The sequence below is a fragment of the Asparagus officinalis genome, chromosome 4, assembly GCF_001876935.1.
Source record: "Asparagus officinalis chromosome 4, Aspof.V1, whole genome shotgun sequence".
In the NCBI taxonomy this organism is placed as follows: Eukaryota; Viridiplantae; Streptophyta; class Magnoliopsida; order Asparagales; family Asparagaceae; genus Asparagus; species Asparagus officinalis.
This window is the reverse complement of record NC_033797.1, coordinates 80,848,326-80,869,009: the sequence shown is the minus strand read 5'-3', so window position 1 is coordinate 80,869,009 and position 20,684 is coordinate 80,848,326. Positions and strand designations below refer to the sequence as shown.

The 20,684-nt window shown below is 35.6% G+C and overlaps 1 protein-coding gene across 1 annotated transcript; it reads left to right on the top strand.

Moving 5' to 3' along the window:
• On the top strand, window positions 16,939-19,138 carry LOC109837794 (abscisic acid 8'-hydroxylase 1-like). Its single transcript, XM_020406151.1, has 6 exons — window positions 16,939-17,542; window positions 17,662-18,048; window positions 18,168-18,345; window positions 18,453-18,559; window positions 18,678-18,796; window positions 18,964-19,138. Exons 1-6 carry the CDS (start codon window positions 16,988-16,990, stop codon window positions 19,061-19,063), a joined length of 1,446 nt encoding a protein of 481 aa, XP_020261740.1. The 5' UTR covers window positions 16,939-16,987; the 3' UTR covers window positions 19,064-19,138.

Sequence of the window (20,684 nt, the reverse complement as noted above, 5' to 3'; positions counted from 1 at the left end):
AAAATTACACCAACTAATAACCCCCCCCCCCTTTACCCCCCCCTTTAGCATATCTGATCCGATCACACTCAGAACCAGAAATTCATTTGACCCGCATCGTAATGTGTTGCATCGCCTAGTAAATAGTCTTCTTACATTCTATCCAATATTTCAGCTACATACACAAGGCCTAGATGACCTAGAGTACATAACTGCCTCCTCATTGCAGCTCTTCCTAGCTGTTTTGACTGTGGCTCAAAATTTGAGCGGTGCAGCAGGAAGCAAAGACGCAACAACACTTGATGATAATAGCGACTGTTAGAACATTGTTCGGATAGTAAAACATTGTTCATGAAATATCTCTTGTCTGATAAATAACAAACTCTCATTTGCTACTAATATGTTTGTGAGATGATATATTTTAGATATAAACATGTACAATCAAGTTGTAGTTCAAAAACGATGTAAAAATTAACACAAACATTAATTTCAGTCTTTGACCATTGATGGTCACAGGAACACCATTGATGATCAAGTTAATTCATCAATGGACTGTATGAAAGAATTGGACAAACATAAACCAAATTTTGAACCATCGATTGTCTACAGTCGATCATCGATGATCCCAAGGACCATCGATGGACTATAGTCAACAATGGTGGAAATTCAGAAATCAAAATTTGCACAGTTGGTGGACTACAATCAACCATTGATTATCATTAATGGACCATCAATGGCCGTGACCCACCACCAATGTTGCGGTGAGTTTTGGTAGATTTTAAGTTGTAATTCCAGCGGTTCATCAATTCTTTTGATCTCCTATTGGAACACTGATTAGAGAATCTTTTTTCTATGCTATCAAGTCAAGGTTTATTTAAAGGGGAATTGAGTAAGAGAACAAAGAGAAGAAAGAGAGAGGAAATTGCCCAAAAAAGAAAGAGAGATTAGTAGGGTTTGTGAGAGCCTTGTTCAACTTTTTCTCAGTCCGCTTTTCATTAAAGTTTGTTCAGAGCGCCTACAAAGCTACACCACTTCTTCACGAATCTTCATCTCTATCAATTTGAAGAACGGTTTAATAAAGCGCTGTAAGATTATTCTTTTTGTGCTTTAATCATTTTGGTTAGTTGTCTTCAAACTTGTAAGTTTGACAGTATACTCAAGCCGGATTAGCATACTCAAGCTAGGTTAATTAAGGGTTTGGCTAGCTAGGGCTTGGTTTTTTCTACTCATTGTGAAGAGTTAGGTTAGATGACTAGTTTCTAGTAGATTCCAGAGTGCAATCTTTGAAGCCTGTCAAATCAGGTTGTGATTTGGGTGAGCTCTAGTCATAGTGAAGAAAGCCCTTCACGAGAAAGAAGAGTGGATGTAGGATTTTGATCTGAACCACTATAAAAATCTTGTGTGTTGTTGTATTGGTTTTCTTTTAGTTTTTCACTTATTTTATTTTTTTTTGCTTTTTCTAAGTTAGTTGAAAAAATTATAGCAATCTTATTCATCCCTCCAGGCTTGCATGCTAGCTCTAACAAGTGTTACCAGAGCCCCGTTACCCATATTTAGGTATCATAACCTAGGGTAGAGATATCAAGCCTTACCACCGCTTTAGCTTTTTCTAAAGAGCATGTCGTCAACCGTCCCACACTTTTTGATGGCACCAATAATACTTTTGGGAAAGAATACATGAAAATCTTTTTATTATCTACTAACTTTGATATTTGCCAGTGTGTTGAACATGGGTATCATAGTCCTACTAAGGAGATAGGAGGAGTTGTTACTGAAATTCGTATGGACAAATGGACTCCTCAACACGAAAAGATCTTTTTCTTAAAATTCGAAAGCTATGATTGCATTATATTGCTCTCTTACTGCTAAAGAATTTAATCGTGTCTCTAATTGTACTACTGCACAGGATTTCTGAAAGACATTAGAAGTCACTCATGAGAGAACTTCACAGGTAAATATGGTAAATCTTACAATGTTTGTGAGACAATATGAAAACTTTAAAATGAAGGCCTCAGAGAGCATACAGGAGATGTTCACATAATTCACTGATATTGTGAACAAGTCAAAAGCTTTTGGGAAGGAGTACGACAACAAGGAGCTATGCAGAAGAATACTCCATTCTCTATCTCGAGGTTGGGAACCAAAGGTAATGACTATTGAAGAACTAAAGAATTTTTCTAATCTATCTCTTGATAATTTTGTACGTAATCATATCACATACAAAGTCAGACTAAAAGGGAGAGAAAATGCCTTAGAAGAATATTCAAAGAAGACCTTTAGAGCAAAAAAGGAGAAATCCCGATCAAAGAAAGAGTTAAGCTCGAGTTCTGAAGACAAGGATGATAAATTTGTTAAATGTTACAAATCTTTCTATAAGTCAAAGGATGGTTAAAAATTCTTGCAAGACAATCGGAATCACTATGCAAAAAAGGCAAATAAATATAATTCGAGTGATTCAGATAATGAATTAATTTATTTTTGATACAAGAAACTTGGCCACCTAAAGAAGAATTGTCTATTGAATAAAAAGGACTATAAAAAATTCCAGAACAACTTCTTAGGATGACTCAAAGATTATCTTGAACGATTATGACAAAAGAGCACACGTATGTATTATAGGATTAAAAGCTTCATTTTTACATTTAGATCAAGGTATTTTTAGTGGCTCCGGTAGTGAAAGTTTAGATAAAGAGGTATATCCTTTATATGACGACTTGTATTCTAAATATAAGGAGATGTGGCTCACCTTAAGAGAATTGACACAAAAAAATATGAAGTAACAAAAAGGATGAATACAAACTTGAAGAAAGAAAAAAAAAATTATCAAAGAAAGTTGAATTTTCTTCTTCAAGTTTGAATTCAAAAGATATAACCTCTTTCATGTGCACACAATGATCTAAGCTACAAAATCAAACCTCTTGGTTATCTAAGCAACTTGAAAACAAACAATGTGAAAAAGATAAACTTGTTGCTGAGGTAAATAAGTTATTTTATGAGTTGTCTTCTGAACAAATAAGTTTATAACTTGGTGTACCACTATTGTTTCTAAAAATGAACAACTATAAGTCCGAAAATAGTGATTTGGAAAAGGCCGTGAAGAATTTTTCATTAGGCTCAAAAGCTCATAATATGGTCCTTTTCAATCAACGATTTACAAAAGCTAAAAGTGGACTTGGTTATTCATAATCTGGAAAACATAACAAGTTTCAACCTTCTTTTGTAAAGGGTAGTAATATTGGTTGTTTTGATTCTATTCCCAATGGAACTTATCATTCTATATACTCTTTGTGTGAAACTGGATATGTTTTTATGATATATCATATGAGATATATATGATTAAAAAAGTCAAATTAATTTGGATACCAAAAGGCCTTATTACTAACTAACGTGGACCTATATGGATAATTAGGTCACATTTGTATATCTTTCTATAAGTTTGCAAATCAATCGAGACAACACATGGTGAATGCTTGCAGGTTCAAATTATTAAAATTCAATTTTCGGTCTGCATGGATATGAGGAGGTACTAATTTGATATATGTTTTATATTATCTTCTCATATGGTAAGCTTCATGTATATTCTATAACCCTTACTTGTTGCATGTATTTTTTTGGGCGATGCATGAGATACTCTGACATGTACTAACTTATTTGCTTTTATTACTTATCAGTTTAGTTAGTACCATTATGCATACTCATCTGACCTGTTGTATGTATATATATTTTTGTTTTTCCTAGTTTTTAGTTTTTATTTTATTTTCTTGATTTTTGGTTATTTTTTAAAAAGTAAAAATTTATTTTTCTTTCTTTTAGTTTTCTTATGAAAAATCAAAAACAAAATAAAAATTTCTTTTTCTTTATTTTTTAAAAAAGAAAAATATTTAACATGCCTATTTATATGCTTTTACATGAAATCTTTAGATATGTTATTTGTTGGTATATAGGCACGAGTTAGTCATATTAGTTCACATATGTTTCACATCTACATATATTACATGTGCACACATAGTTATACATATTTAATTGATAAAGATGATGTTATACAATATGTTTCATATTAATATTTACACCATAGTATTATCTTATCATGTTTAATCTTGTAAAAGCAAGCATAAATAATTTTATATATTGTTTATGAAGTGATTTTAGATATATCAAATAGTTTTGAGCTCTATCTATACTTGAATACAACACCAATTTTTTTCCTATACATGTAAAATTTCAAGCTAGAAGAGTGTATTCGTGAAAAAGAAGGTCAAAGGCCCATACTTTATAAATCCAAGGTAAAATTTGAGTGTATTCATTAAAAGATGGTCAATTACCCACACATGTGGATATGAGTGTGCAATATCTTAAGGGTATCCATCCTATGCTATATATTTTTAATATTTAGAGATGTACATTGCCCTTCAAATAATATCGTTCTTTCTCTTAAAATTTCTTATAAGGTTAAGGTGATAGATCGAGATTTTGGACCTTTACTAAAGGTTGAGCTAATTCAAATTGTGTAACAAAATAGATAATTCAAGTTGTGTAACAAAGAAGAATCTCAAACTAGATATATTAAATTTATTTTATGAACTAATATAATTACTTTTATTGTTCTTTTTACAAACCTTTCATTGACATCTTTATAGATTGTGCGTGAATTTTAATATGACCTATCATTGCGATTCACTTATTTTGATATTATATATGTATCTCTTATGTTATTTTCTATAAAATTCTTTTGTAAACCATATGTATTTCTCTTCCTTTTAACTTTGGATAATTTTTCACTTGAATTTTCAAGTATATTGCATATCCTAGGTGTGGTTTTCTTTCGCTAATAACTAAAAGGGTGATAGTTTAAATTTTTGCTTTCTTTCAGGGGGAGAAGATTTATATTTTTTCTAATTTAGAGTTTCTTAGTTTCAGGGGGAGTTTCTAGAATACCTATATTTTTCATATATGTATATTTATAGGGGGAGCTTTGTCTTGCATTTCATACATGAGTTATGAGTTTATTTTGATCTGAATATCTCATCATGTTTTACATTCTGTATTTCAAATTTTGAGTTTTATTATTATCAAAAGGGGGAGATTGTTAGAACGTTGTTTAGATAGTAAAACGTTGCTTGTGCGATATCTCTTGTACAATTAATAACAAACTCTCATTTGCTATTGATATATTTGTGAGATAATATATTTCAGATATAAATAGGTACTAATAAGTTGTATTTCAAAATGATGTAAAAATTAACACAAATATTGGTTTCAGTGCTTGAACCATTGATGGTCACGAGACACCGTCAATGGTTAAGTCAAGTCATCGATAAACTACAGAAAAGAATCAGAGAAATATAAACTAGATTTTGAACCGTCGATGATCTATATTCGACCATCGATGATCACAAGGACCATCAATGGACTACAATCAACAATCACAGAAATCTAAAAATCAAAATTTACACAATCGATGGACTATATTAAATTATTGATGATCATCAATGGACCATTGATGATCGTGACCCATCATTGATGGTTGCGATAAGTTTGGCAGATTTCAAATTTTAATCTCAGTCGTTAGTCGATTCTTTTGATCTCCTATTAAAATATTGATTTGAGGATCTCTTTCCTATGCTACCAAGGTCTATTAAAAGGGTTATTGAGGAGGAGAAGAAGGAGAAGAAAGAGAGAGGAAATTGCACTAAAAATGAAGAGAGTTTATTAGTGTTTGTGAGAGCCTCATTCAACTTTTTCTGTGCGCTTTGCATTAGAGTTTTGTTCAGAGAGAAGGAGTGTCCTACTCTTACAACACTACACCACTTCTTCACGGATCTTCATTTTCATTGATTTGAAGAACAGTTTAGTAAAGGGATGTAAGATTATTCATTTTGTGCTTTAATTATTTTCCGTTAATTGTATTCAAACTTGTAAGTTTGACGGTGTACTCAAGCCTAGGTAATTGAGGATTGATGTACTCAAGCCAGATCAATCAAGGGTTTGGCTAGGGCTAGATTATTTCTGGTCATTATGAAGAGTTAAAGTTAGATTACTGGTATTGGATGGATTCCACGATGTGGTCTTTGAAGCCTACAAATTCAGGTTGCGATATGGGTGAACTCTAGTTATAGTGAAGAAGACTCTTCATAAGAAAGAGTGAATATAGAATTTTGATCCGAATCACTATAAAAATCTCGTGTGTTCCTATGTTGGTTTGCTTTTAGATTTTCACTTATTTTATTTTAGCTGCCTCTTCTAAATTAGTTGAAAAAATATAGCAATCCTATTTACCCCACACCCCTCTAGGCTTGCATCCCAGTTCCAACAATGACAGTACAAACAACAACAATAGAAGCAAGAAGCAGCAATAGAGCCCAAAGCCTTCCCAGCAACATAGATGGTGCTTACAAGAAAAAGCGCTAAAGTGTATGGGAAAGCATGGAATAAAGATGGATTCAGCATAGGGCCAGTTGGTGAGGAGAGATAGAGGCACACACAAGCCGCGGAGGTTACCTGATAGTTGATGGCGATGAATATTCCTCCTCTGCAGCAAGCATGTGAACAACAATGGATCAAATATTGATGGAGATCACAAGCAAAGTATCAACAACACATATGAGGTGCACGAAGTACATGAAGCGGTAGAGGAGCCTAACCAAACACGGTGAAGATGACACTCAGCAAGTCGCAATAAGTGAAGAACATGACACACGAAGGCGCGATAAATACAAGAGGAGGTTATTTGGTAGCACAGGTCAGAGAGAACAATAACATGGTTAGGGCGCCAAACTGGCCTCAGATGATAATGATAAGTGTTGAAGGAAGTCGTATGAAGAGTTTATTGTTGGCCTTCTTGTTTTGATGATGTTTAACAAATAATTTATTACTAATGTTGTTTGTCTAGTATTTGTGTTTTCCTATGTATTGTAGACAAACAATGTAGTTGGAGGATGGATGGAATAGAGCTTCAACGATCATATCCAAAGGAGGTTGGTGGAATATCGGTGAAGCCTTGCAATTCAAAGTTAAAGATCAAGTTCAAGCTTCATCCGCGAGATTACCAAGTAGACTTATTGAAGACCAATCAAGCTTGGGTAATTTAGTTTAGGATTTATATTATGTGTGTTAGATACTCTAAGCTCAATATAATATACACACACGTATTTGGTTTCTATGTATATATATAGTTATATATATACATGCATGGTTTTAGGTTTTCATGTTTTGGACATACTTGCAAAATACATGAGTTTTCACAAATGGAAATTCAATTTGAGAAATTCTTTTTTTAACATGTTTGTTTTCATGTTTATAAACATTTCGTAAAGTTTCATCAAGTTTGGAATTGATTTGTTATGTTTAATGGAATTTACAAAATCATGTTTTTCGTTTGTGCATGTTCGTGCATGTTTTACAAAATAGATGAGTTTTCATAAATGGGAAGTGATATTCAAGAAATTCTTTCTTTGACATGTTTATATACATGTTTAGAAACTTACCTCAAAATTTTACTATTTTTAGAGTTGATTTACTGTGCCCAATTGATTTTACAAAATCGTATATGTTAACAGTTTTTCAGAAACTGTAAATTTGTGTTCAAATATTTACGGTCGACCGAATCATTTTTTCGGTCGACCGAATCGTTGTCAGGTCTCCCAACGGCTATTTTTCTAGCCGTTGCAGAACTTCTGTTTTGGGCCTTTTGGTCATTTTGTTTGGATTTTTGGCTGAATTCTTGGGAGGCTATATATACCTCTATTGCATTCAATTCTAATATATAGAGAATGTTTTAAAATAGTTTAACAAGGGTTTAAACTTGTTTAGTGTTTGTTTAAGTTTGGTTTAAGAAGCTTTTAAGCAATTGAGGGTTTGAGTTTGTGAATTCAATTTCACAAGAGCAAGTGGAGATCATCCTTTGGTGTTTGAGCATTCACTCTTCTCCTACTCTCTTGTCATCTTTAGAGAAGTGTTTCTAAACTCATATAGCAATTTATTATTTTGATTATAATTTCCATAAGCTAGATTTATATTTGAGTTTAGTTTAATGTTTTATTGATACTCTTTGTTCACACACAACCTATTGAGCTTATTGTATTTACATTCATAGTATAATTTTGGGATAGTGTGACATTGAGTTGAGCCTAATTGAGTTCTCACCTTGTTAGAGAGAACAATCATTGATTTATATTGTGCTTAATTGTGAGGATTCACTTGTAATACACTTGTACACCGAGAGAAGTGTGTGGTGAGAGACGGGGTCGAATCCAAAAGGAGTGGCGTCGGTTGACGTGCCTAGGGAGAGGTTGTAACCGAGCACTTGAGGAGGAGGACACGGGCTAGGACCAACACTTAGTGTGTGAGGTGTGATTGCATAGTGATTGTATTGTGAGGTGTAAACGTTGTTCGGGTGAACGTAGAAAACCCGGTTGTGATAGTGGAGATCTCCTCGAGGTGAGGAGCGGAGACGTAGGTCGTGAGGACCGAACTTCGTAATCATATTGTTTGTTTGTGATTGCATTGGCGCACTTACTTTTATGTTCATATCTTATATCGCCTTTATATATTGCTTATTGATTATATTGCCCACTATCTAGTTTAGATTGTTTACTCTTAAGAGATTATATATCCTTGCATTTACATTGCCTATATCTCTTTGTTAGGATATATCTTGTTGTTCATATTGCTTATCCTACCTCATATACATTGTTGTTTTTCATACTTGCTAGGATAACTTGTTAATTAGTTTTTAATTAGCATTTAATCGGATTAGATTAGCATAAGACCCTAATCACCCCCCCTCTAGGGTCTAACAACAACCACACTATGTCGGTTTTCAACACTCACCGAACAACGTTCACTCCTCACACTCGGTTTTCTAGTTCACCGAAAACTTCACAACACACTCGGTTTAGAAATTCTTTTTCTAACATGTTCAAAATATCATTTGCAAACATTTCTCAAAGTTTCATCAAGTTTGGAATTGATTTGTTATGTTTAATGGAATTTACAAAATCATGTTTTTCGTTCGTGCATGTTCGTGCATGTTTTACAAAATAGATGAGTTTTCATAAATGGGAAGTGATATTCAAGAAATTCTTTCTTTGACATGTTTATATACATGTTTAGAAACTTACCTCAAAATTTTACTATTTTTAGAGTTGATTTACTGTGCCCAATTGATTTTACAAAATCGTATATGTTAACAGTTTTTCAGAAACTGTAAATTTGTGTTCAAATATTTATTTCTCTCAACTGGGAAAATATTTTTCAGAATTTCTTTCTCTGACATGTTATTCTATATGTCTAGAACATTCCCACAACATTTCATAATTTTTGGAGTTCATTTACTATTTTAAATTGATTTTACAAAATAGCTGCGTACTGCTACAGTAACACCGGTCGACCGGACCGGTCGACCGGAAATGTCTCTGGACGTTTCTCAGCTTTGCTAACTACTGTAGCATCCGACCGTTGCTACAGTAACAGCTAGTTCTATTTTTTGTTTATTTTAATGTTTTGGGGGTGTTTTTATTGGTTTTTGGGGTTGTTTCATGAGCCTATATATACCCCATGCCCTCATACTTCTAAGGGTACTCAAGAAATATTTTAAACAAGTTTTAAAATAGTTTAACAAGGGTTTAAACTTGTTTAGTGTTTGTTTAAGTTTGGTTTAAGAAGCTTTTAAGCAATTGAGGGTTTGAGTTTGTGAATTCAATTTCACAAGAGCAAGTGGAGATCATCCTTTGGTGTTTGAGCATTCACTCTTCTCCTACTCTCTTGTCATCTTTAGAGAAGTGTTTCTAAACTCATCTAGCAATTTATTATTTTGATTATAATTTCCATAAGCTAGATTTATATTGAGTTTAGTTTAATCGTTTTATTGATACTCTTTGTTCACACACAACCTATTGAGCTTAGTGTATTTACATTCATAGTATAATTTGGGGTTGTGGGTTTATGACTAAGAGTTGTGCTTAATTGAGTTCTCACATTGTTTAGAGAACAATCAAATTGATTTATATTGTGCTTAATTGTGAGGATTCACTTGTAATACACTTGTACACCGAGAGAAGTGTGTGGTGAGAGACGGGGTCGAATCCAAGAGGAGTGGCGTCGGTTGACGTGCCCAGGGAGAGGTTGTAACCGAGCACTTGAGGAGGAGGACACGGGCTAGGACCAACACTTAGTGTGTGAGGTGTGATTACATAGTGATTGTATTGTGAGGTGTAAACGTTGTTCGGGTGAACGTAGAAAACCCGGTTGTGATAGTGGAGATCTCCTCGAGGTGAGGAGCGGAGACGTAGGTCGTGGGGACCGAACTCCGTAATCATATTGCTTGTTTGTGATTGCATTGGCGCACTTCTTTTATGTTTATATCTTATATCGCCTTTGTATATTGCTTGTTGATTATATTGCCCACTATCTAGTTTAGATTGTTTACCCTTGAGTTTATATATCATTGCACATACATTGCATATACCTCTTTGTTAGGATATATCTTGTTGTTCATATTGCTTATCCTAGCTCATATACATTGTTGTATTTCATACTTGCTAGGATAACTTATTAATTAAGTTTTAATTGGCATAAAATCGGATTAGATTAGCATAAGACCCTAATCACCCCCCCTCTAGGGTCTAACAATTGGTATCAGAGCTTGGTGCTCTTTGATTTAAGGTCTAATCGCCTTGAGTTAAAGATCCAAGTTAGCTTATTGTGCTAATCTATTTTTGAGCTTTATTTGTATCTTGCTTGCATATATTTTTACAAATTATGAATATGAATGATGCATCTTGTTTAGGCTATGATTCTAGTGTTGCTCCTAGATTAGACAATTTCCCCTATGCCCAATGGTGTGTTAGATTTAAACTATTTGTTAGATCTAAACATTTTGATTTATGGGAAATTATAGATGATGCTTATATTGTGCCCATTTTGGAGAAATCCAAGTGGAATAAAAATGATCATCGCATGTTTACTATGAACAACATTTTGTTAGAATATTTGTTAAATGCTTTTAACTCATCTATGTCTAACAAGTTTGTTCATTTTGATAGTGCTTACACCTTATGGATATTTATAGAAGCACATCAAGGAGACTTGGAGGCGATCCGACAAGCTTTGGAGGATCCCGCTTCAAGTTCATGTGGAGCATCATGCACACGGCCACTAGGCGATAGCCCTAGTGAGGTTTGCGAGTTCAAATCTATTAATGATTTACCTAATGATGAACTTGCTTGTGCTAGTGAAAAATTATTACATGCCTTTAACAAATTGCAAAATGATTTCATTAATTTACAAAGCAAGCATGAAATTTTGAAATCCGATCATGAGTTGTTAGCATCTAAGTTTGAAACTATTTCTAATGAAAATGTGATCCTTAAAGAAAACAATGAAAAATTAAAATTGGATCATGTTTCTTTAACTTCAAACGTTGCTAGTTTAACTCATGAAAGAGATAATGCCATGTTAGAAGTAAAGAACATACAAAATAATACTGCTTCCTTTATAAATGATTATTTATGTTCTACTTCTAAAAATGCATATGTGCCTAAAAATGAAGATTTGAATCTTATGAAAAATAGTATTTCATCTTTAGATTCAACTTTGAAAATATGCATTGATAACCATAAGAAACTTATGGACAAGTGTGCTAAATCTAGTAAATCACCCATACACTATGCACACTTGTATAGCAAAGTTTACAAGTGCTCCATTTGTGGTCGTAAAGGCCATTTAGCTAAATTTTGCTATGATGCACAAAAACATAAGAATATTAATCCTTCTTGTGCATCTCATCAAGTTTCTTCATCACATGTACACACACATGCACCCATTGCTCATCATAAGCATGCTCATGTGTATAGATGTGATCATTGTGGTAGATTTGGTCATTTGGCCAAATTTTGTTTTGATTTAAAGAGAGTTTCACATTTGCAAAATAATTTTAAAAGATCATCCATGTTTGCAAATGTTTCTAAAGTTTCCCGTGCACAACCGTTTGGTCAACATAAGCAAATGCTTCCTTTCCATTGTACTTATTGCAATCGGAAGGGTCATTTGAGTAATTTTTGTTATGACCGTGTTCGTGCACCATATATGCCTAAGAGGGTTCATAACCCTAAGGCTTTGAACTTTAATGATAGGGGTCATGTCCCTAAATCTTTTGGTACCAAGAGTTCTTGGGTACCAAAACAAATTTAAACTTTAAACCAAGAATTTTAGTGTTCTTACTTTTTCCTTTCTTGGTTTTAAAATTATGTCTTAAAATATTTTGATTATGAAAATAAATTTATAATTGATAAAATCTTTTGTTTTCATGATTATTTGTTTTGTTTTGATGAGAGGTTTGCATTTATATAACCCTCCGGATTTATTGGGTGTTTATTCCCAAATCATATTTACCGGATGCTAGAATGATTATTATATATACCCCATTGCTGATGTCTTTTCAAAAAAACGAAGAGAGTTTTAAAACTAGTTTAAGAAAGTTTTAATCAAGGGTTTAAGTTTGTTTTTAGTGTTTGTTTAAAAAGCTTTTAAGCATTTACAAGAGTTTGGTTTGTGGAGCAAATTTCACAAGAGCAAGTGGAGATCATCCTTGGTGTTTGAGCATTCATTCTTCTCCCTCTCTCTTGTCATCTATAGAGAAGTTTCCTTAAACTCAATTCTAGCATTTTATAAGTTTGTTCTTAATTTCATAAGCTAGATTTCATATTGAGTTTATATTGTTTTATCTCTTTGTTCACACACAACCTATTGAGCTTAGTGTATTTACATTCATAGTATAATTTGGGGTTGTGGGTTTATGACTAAGAGTTGTGCTTAATTGAGTTCTCACATTGTTTAGAGAACAATCAAATTGATTTATATTGTGCTTAATTGTGAGGATTCACTTGTAATACACTTGTACACCGAGAGAAGTGTGTGGTGAGAGACGGGGTCAAATCCAAAAGGAGTGGCGTCGGTTGACGTGCCTAGGGAGAGGTTGTAACCGAGCACTTGAGGAGGAGGACACGGGCTAGGACCAACACTTAGTGTGTGAGGTGTGATTGCATAGTGATTGTATTGTGAGGTGTAAACGTTGTTCGGGTGAACGTAGAAAACCCGGTTGTGATAGTGGAGATCTCCTCGAGGTGAGGAGCGGAGACGTAGGTCGTGAGGACCGAACTCCGTAATCATATTGTTTGTTTGTGATTGCATTGGCGCACTTACTTTTATGTTCATATCTTATATCGCCTTTATATATTGCTTGTTGATTATATTGCCCACTATCTAGTTTAGATTGTTTACTCTTGAGATTATATATCCTTGCATTTACATTGCCTATATCTCTTTGTTAGGATATATCTTGTTGTTCATATTGCTTATCCTAGCTCATATACATTGTTGTTTTTCATACTTGCTAGGATAACTTGTTAATTAGTTTTTAATTGGCATTTAATCGGATTAGATTAGCATAAGACCCTAATCACCCCCCTCTAGGGTCTAACATTTATGTGGGACACATGAGGTTGAAGGTTCCCTACTAGTGGCGAAGGAGGTTTGAGATTTATCTATTCATACATTCTAGATTGCTTGTCAACAAATCAAAGAATCGAAAGCTGCACTCTTTGATTGAGGGGTCGATTCTCAGGTTTTTCTCACTGGTCAGAAGGTGATGACTTGTCTGATTTTCAAATTATTATGAATAGGTCAGAAGGTAGTCCAAATTCTAACTGTAACAAATCAGACTAACTCTTAGCAGATTTCATGGTAGATAAGTAGTTGGCAATTATTGTAAAAGCACATACTCATGATGAGATTGGTATATGACCTTGTCTGGAAGTTTGTATAAGTATTATGGTATTCAGGAATTGAGAGCAATACACAATATTAGTTGGAATTTATGAAAGGCATACATGTACTCATTTAGTGAAAGTTGAAAACAATGTGAACCACAATAGTATACGACTTCAAGTGTAGATTGTGAAGGTATCAAGTTATTTATGGATTTAGGAATGATGAGCGGCTTCAATGGACATTGTGAAGATGTTTAGGTCCTCATGGTTTTGAGAATGATACGCGATACAATATAGAGCATTGAAGATGAAGCAAGTGATAAGAAAGATATAAAATTTGAGTCAAGATGGAGATTGCAGAATGTGATTCAAAATTTGAGCTATGGAATAGGAAACAAGTACCATAAGCACTTGACGATAATAGTGGCAACAACAAACAAAAATGATAGCAGAAGAAAGAAATTATAGCAGAATTCAAATAGGGTTTTGTCCCAATCCTCTCATGGGCATTAAGATGTAGCATGCTATATTTTTTAACAAAATATTCTACTGAATTCACTGTATTTTGACAAAACTGAGTTAACAAGAATTTGGCCAAATCTAGAGACAAGTTTTCAAAATGGAATCCTTATACAACCAGTATTTGAGTTAGAGTGTATTAGGAAACTCTTGTATAGAATAACTCTATAAATTAGGATCATTCCTTGGGTCTAAACAACAAGAAGGAACTTGAGGAATGATGGCCATGTGGAAGAGGCTAAAAGATTAAGCCATTAAGATCAAGAAGGTGAAGAAAAAGAAGAAGAAAAAGAGATTATTCTTGTAAGGATTTACCAAAAAAAATATTACTATAGTGAGGATTTACTAGAAACTAGGTGGACTACTCTTGTCAGGGATCAATGTGAGAAATATGTTATAATTTCTTTTTAACATTTATAGAAAAATCTCTCCTTTCTTTTATGGAAAAGGCACATTTTTGAAGCGCATAAAATCGTCTTTTTTACAATGATTATTGTTTGTTCTTGATTTCTTGATGTAATGTAATTTTGTAAAACCTAAATCTAGAGTTAGGGTTTAGCATCTAAAGCTAGATCTACAAAATTAGTGTAAAAGTGAACTGATTTTCATAACAGTCACTTCCTCTTAGCCTTATACATGAAGACTATATGGTACTCTGGCCCCCCGTGTTGGCATCCTCAAATCACAAGGACAAAAACAAATTTCCAAAGGCTCTAACAAGGTAAGGGGTATCTAGTAAATTAGAGTGCTAGGTGTCACAGACTTAAGTTTTTCTAAACTCATGTGTGGCACTTAGCAAGTCTCTCACTAATAAGTCACCAAGTTTAGCCTCTCTATCACTCACATAAATGGAAAATGTTTGGCAGTTGAAGGTTTGGTTGTAATGTTTGGCAATTCAAGGTTCTCCCTATAATAGGCTTCCACATTCTTCAAATGGAAAACTCTACAACCATTCATAATATGCATGGTTCTTCATAGTTCTTGACGTTTCTACTATTTTCTACTATATTCGATAATTTTTGATACATTCTAATATATTCCACACTACATGAGAACATTCCACTATGTTCTAGAGTGCTCTTACACATTTCAGAAATATTCAGAAACATTCTAGAATATTTTAGACCATTCTAGAATACTCGAGATTATTATAAAGAGGCTAAATTGCACTTGAATCCCTATTGTTTCTCAAAAAAACACTTATATACCCTAAGTTTTAAAAGGATCAAAATCATAGCCCAAGTTGTAAACAAAAGTGTAGTTAGCTACCTTCTATCAACTAGTCGTGAGAATATTCCGAAAATATTCTCACGTGCTGCCTTATGTGACTAATTTTCTTGCCAATTGTCCCTAGTTGTTGTATTAATTACCATTCTACCAAAACCCCTGACTTTTTATTAAATATCATTCCTACTACTTGTTCGACTTCATCTTCTTCCCTATAAACCCAAATCCAATTCCCCCCTAAATAGACTTCCTTGTTATGTCAAAATCAATCAAAAGAGGTGGCTTTACCTTAAAAAACGAATCGCCGAACTTGAATCTATGAAATCTCGGTATTTTTCTCCAATATGAAATGCTAAAATTAGGACCACCTACTGCAATTCATTGTGCTCCTCAACGAGAACTTTGGGAAAGAGAAAGAGATTTTGAGAAAATTGGTTGTAATTTTGAAGTTTTGGGAGTTTTAACCATGGGGAGTTATTTAGGTAGAATGGTATTTTTGTCTTTTAAGGTTAAATTTACATCATTATCCAATTTCACATGCGAACAACTTAGGGTATTTTTTTCTTTATTTTGAAACTTGAGGTATATAAGTGCTTTCTTGGGAAACAATAAGGCATTTCAGTGCAATTTAGCCTGATATAGAATTACCAACCTTGCCATGCCTACATGGCAGAAGTAATGATCTTTGAGGTGGGATGTGACATAGGGCAACTCAAGCAAATGCTGCCGGCAAAAGCCTGCGCTAGAGTACCACTTCTCATGTCGTCATGTCATATCTGACTTGGTTACGTCGGTAGCCGTGCAAGTCTCTTTTTTTTCCTTTCCTTTAATGACATAAGTCTTGCCCACGAGAGCCAATCTGAAGTGTGATCTAACAAAATGAAGAATTTAACGAAATACACAGGGAGACAAGTCTTCATCAAACTATATAAAGATTAAAACATAGGAAAAAAAAGAAAGTAAGTCGTGATTTCATGTGAGACTCCTCATCTTATTTCTAAAGTCCCTTAGGTTACTGTTTACTTTTCATTATCTTCTAGCTTAACGAATCGGCTGACTTGAGCATCAGAGGCGCGCATTATGTTCAGGACATTGCTAACAAACTAATCTATTGGAGTTAAAGTTGCAATTTAGACCCAACTACTAAAGTGCTAATTAAGTTCCAAAGAAAGGACTAAGTTTAAACTTAAAATGGGGTAGAGGTAATTACCCCTCCATTTTGTTAACACTAAATACGAACCTAGTAGGAAGAAAAGTTCCCTTTTTTTCTTTTTTCCCAGTTCCCATTCATATCTATGCTCATAGGACAGGTGAGCTGGAACCTACATACACTCACCCACATAGTCCCCCACCACTTTTGATGGATTCGAGCTGTAAATGTATTCCCCCGTTCCCTATATAAACCCATCCCTCGTCTCCCCTTTCCATTCAACACTAAATAACACAATCCTAATCCCACTCTAACCCCCCCTCTCCCTCTCTCGAGAACCAAAGGCATGGATTCAACATCCACCGTTTCCATGCTCTTCCTCCTCTCCTCTTTCCTCCTCTTCATCTTCCTCCCCTTCCTCTGCCTCCTCTGCACCCTATCTTCAAAGAAAAGGCCCACTAGCTCAAAAGCCCAAAGCCCACCTCTCCCTCCAGGCTCCATGGGCTACCCTTACATCGGCGAGACCTTCCAGCTCTACTCCAACAATCCCAACACCTTCTTCGCCCTCAAACAGAAGAAATACGGCCCCATCTTCAAAACCCACATCTTGGGCTGCCCCTGCATCATGGTCTCAAGCCCCGAGGCCGCCAAATTCGTCCTCGTCACCAAGCCCACCTCTTCAAAGCCCGGACGTTCCCGCGCCAGCAAGGAGAGGATGCTCGGCCCCCAGGCCATCTTTTTCCAGCAGGGAGACTACCACGCCCGCCTCCGGAGGCTCGTGCTACGGGCATTCATGCCTGACGCTACCCGCGCCAGCGTCCCCTGGATCGAGGACGTCGCGCTGCGCGCCCTCCGGTCCTGGGACGGGCGGGAAATCAACACTTTCCAAGAAATGAAAACCGTAAGGCTGCTGTGTTCGCTAGCTCTGGAAAAAAAAAAAAGTAGAAGAGTAGGAATATTTACATACGTGTGTCGGTGTGCTCATCAAGAAAATTTCCCTTTTGAATTTTTTTTTTTCAGTACGCGTTTAACGTGGCGCTCCTGTCGATATTCGGCAAGGATGAGATATCGTCCATCGAAGAGCTGAAGAAGTGCTACTACACATTGGAGAAGGGGTACAACTCCATGCCTGTTAACGTCCCCGGGACTCTGTTTCACAAATCGATGAAGGCCAGGCAGCAGCTGGGCCAGATTGTTGCGAAGATCATCTCGTCGAGGAGGCAGAGGAATGTAGAGGGGAGGGATCTGTTGGGTTCGTTCATGGAATCGAAAGAGGCCCTCACTGATGACCAGATTGCCGATAACATCATTGGAGTCATTTTCGCCGCTCGTGATACCACCGCCAGTGTTTTGACCTGGATCGTTAAGTATCTGGGAGAGAACCCTAGCATCCTCAAAGCGGTTACGGTAAGTTTTGAAGCTGCAAATTTATCCAGCTTTCCCACCCCAAAGAAAAAAAAATGAAAAAGAAAAAATTAAAGCCCCACGCACGCAGCTAAACCGATGTACAATTTTGTCTCCTGTAGGAGGAGCAGGAGGAGGTGATCAGAGAAAAGGAGATGGCGGGGGGAGGAGACAAGACTCTAACTTGGGCTGACACGAAGAGGATGCCTTTTACTTCGAGAGTGATTCAGGAGACCATGAGAGTTGCTTCCATTCTATCCTTCACCTTCAGAGAAGCAGTAGAGGATGTGGAGTACGGAGGTGAGATATTATTGAGTTTTATTATTTTCTTAATTAAGTCGAAGATTATAGAGTTTTATTTTCAACTCGGGACTAAAGGGGCATGTTTCTTCTTACTTGTACCGCAGGGTACCTCATTCCGAAGGGATGGAAAGTCCTCCCCCTGTTTAGGAACATACACCACAGTGCGGACAATTTCCCTGAGCCTGAAAAATTTGACCCCTCGAGATTCGAGGTAAAAAAAATATATATATATTTAAAAAAAGTTGGAAAAAAAAAAATTAAAGAATAATATCTTTTTCAATCATATATTCTATCGAGGGCGAAATCATCTGATCCCTTTCATCATGCAGGCAGCACCAAAGCCGAACACCTTCATGCCCTTTGGCAGTGGGACCCACTCATGCCCTGGAAATGAGCTGGCTAAGCTGGAGATTCTGGTCCTCCTCCACCACCTCGCTACAAAGTACAGGTAATCACAAGCCCACACCATTGCCATTCACATGAGTCGTTATCATTATCAGCCTCTTTCCCATAATTAGTAACACACACAAAAAAAAAAAAAAAAGAGTCGAGTCCGTGGAGCTATAAAATTTCCCCTTCCTGATTCTGATTCGATCATTGCTGGGTACCTTTCAGGTGGTCACTGTCTGGATCCGATACTGGAATTCAGTTCGGACCTTTCGCTCTTCCTCTGAATGGACTGCCCCTCACATTTTCTTTCAAGACGGAGAAATGAGGGGGCCGGGCTCGCTTAGTGAAAAAACCTAACATACTATCGGAACTTATGGCAACAAAAAAAAAAAAAAAAAAACACTGACAGAGAAATGAGGGGGCCGGGCTCGCTTAGTGAAAAAACCTAACATACTATCGGAACTTATGGAAAAAAAAAAAAAAAAAAAAACACTGACAAGCTCTTGTAGTCGAAAGCGATTGCAATTGCTCTACTGGATGGCAACAGGGTCATATATCATATACGGATACTAAACCGAGAACGGCATCGAGGAAGTAGTTTTCATTGTTAACGGGAGAAGTAAAGCAAAGGCTCCTTCCCTCGAGTTGTAGTTGTACAGGCATCGTCGGCGGCGCGTATACTAAGAGATTCAGGGTTTCAAGTAATCAGAATAACGGAATAGCGGACAAATTTTTTTTTTTTCTCCTTTTTTCGTGATTTTCAAATTTTCTTTCGGTCGATTTTTTTTTCCCGAAGGGGGGGAAAAATTGAAAGGGAGGAATCATAAGAGACGTCGGTATTGTTATTCATCAAGGTAGTATCAAGGATACAGGAATAACAAATATGAAACTTTCAACATATTTCTTTTGAGAGTATGGTATATATTATTTAATGCTAATCGTCTCTACTGGCTGCCAAGGATCGTGATCCCATAAAAACTATTGTGCGAATTGACTTTTGCCTCTCTGAATCATTAACATCCCCCATTCAATGATGAGTAATAAAAGTAAACTTTGGTAGGCGTTGTTTATTAGAATTTGTCAACTAGTGTGGGTCTGGACCACGTACATCAGGCGCTAACATTAAGAAATAGCTGCAAATTAACTCGGTCAGAAACTATTTAATCGGAAGATTACTTCTTGATCAAAGAACCTACAGTGACTTGTAATTTAGTCCGAGATTTGGATGGGATTGACCAATTACCGATCGATTTCTTCTTGATTAATTATAAGAACTGATAAAAGAACAACGTCAACTGGTCATGTCAGCACAAGCTAACAACACCTGTGAAGGTTGCACCATGGAGATTATACGCTAACCATAGATAATTATTATTAGCGCCACAACTCAGCTTAGTTTCTAGGGTCTGATTATTCTGGTCATGGTATCGCAGCGCGCTCCATGTTTTTCAAGAGATTATATTGTTGACCTTATTAATATCAAACCACATAGCCCTCAACATCGTATACGGAGGTCTTTCCACGTGTCCCACAAAATCTCATCAGAAAAAAAAAAATTTATTAAGAATTACTGTTAGCTTTTGGTATACGTACAACTCATTAGCTGAGTTGTTATGATAAACTGGCTCTACACAGAATGTACGTCTTAGACTTGGGAACCTTCCCAATTTGCTTGTAAGATTAAACTAACCGTCATTAGATCTAACGCAGGTTGTTTAATTTTATATCGCCCACAGTTGCAAGTTTAGGTCAAAAACAATGAGAAATGGTCCTGTTACTAATCTAAAAGAGGTCAGATCTAATCAAGGGGTCAAAAAGTTTAAAAATATATTTATCGAGAACCAGATTCAAAGTTTCCGTGGGCAAATGTGAGGCTCTTCACAGTCCTTAAAGGATGATATATATCTCTCTCTATTATTACTACTAATAATTAATTTATTCATTAA

What these genes read in the sequence shown, in the direction of transcription:
- LOC109837794 (XM_020406151.1), top strand. Translation starts at nt 16,988, where the DNA reads ATGGATTCAACATCCACCGTTTCCATGCTCTTCCTCCTCTCCTCTTTC. An exon ending in CTTTCCAAGAAATGAAAACC is followed by an intron (nt 17,543 to 17,661) that starts GTAAGGCTGCTG and finishes TTTTTTTTTCAG; the next exon opens with TACGCGTTTAACGTGGCGCT. An exon ending in CACCTCGCTACAAAGTACAG is followed by an intron (nt 18,797 to 18,963) that starts GTAATCACAAGC and finishes GGTACCTTTCAG; the next exon opens with GTGGTCACTGTCTGGATCCG.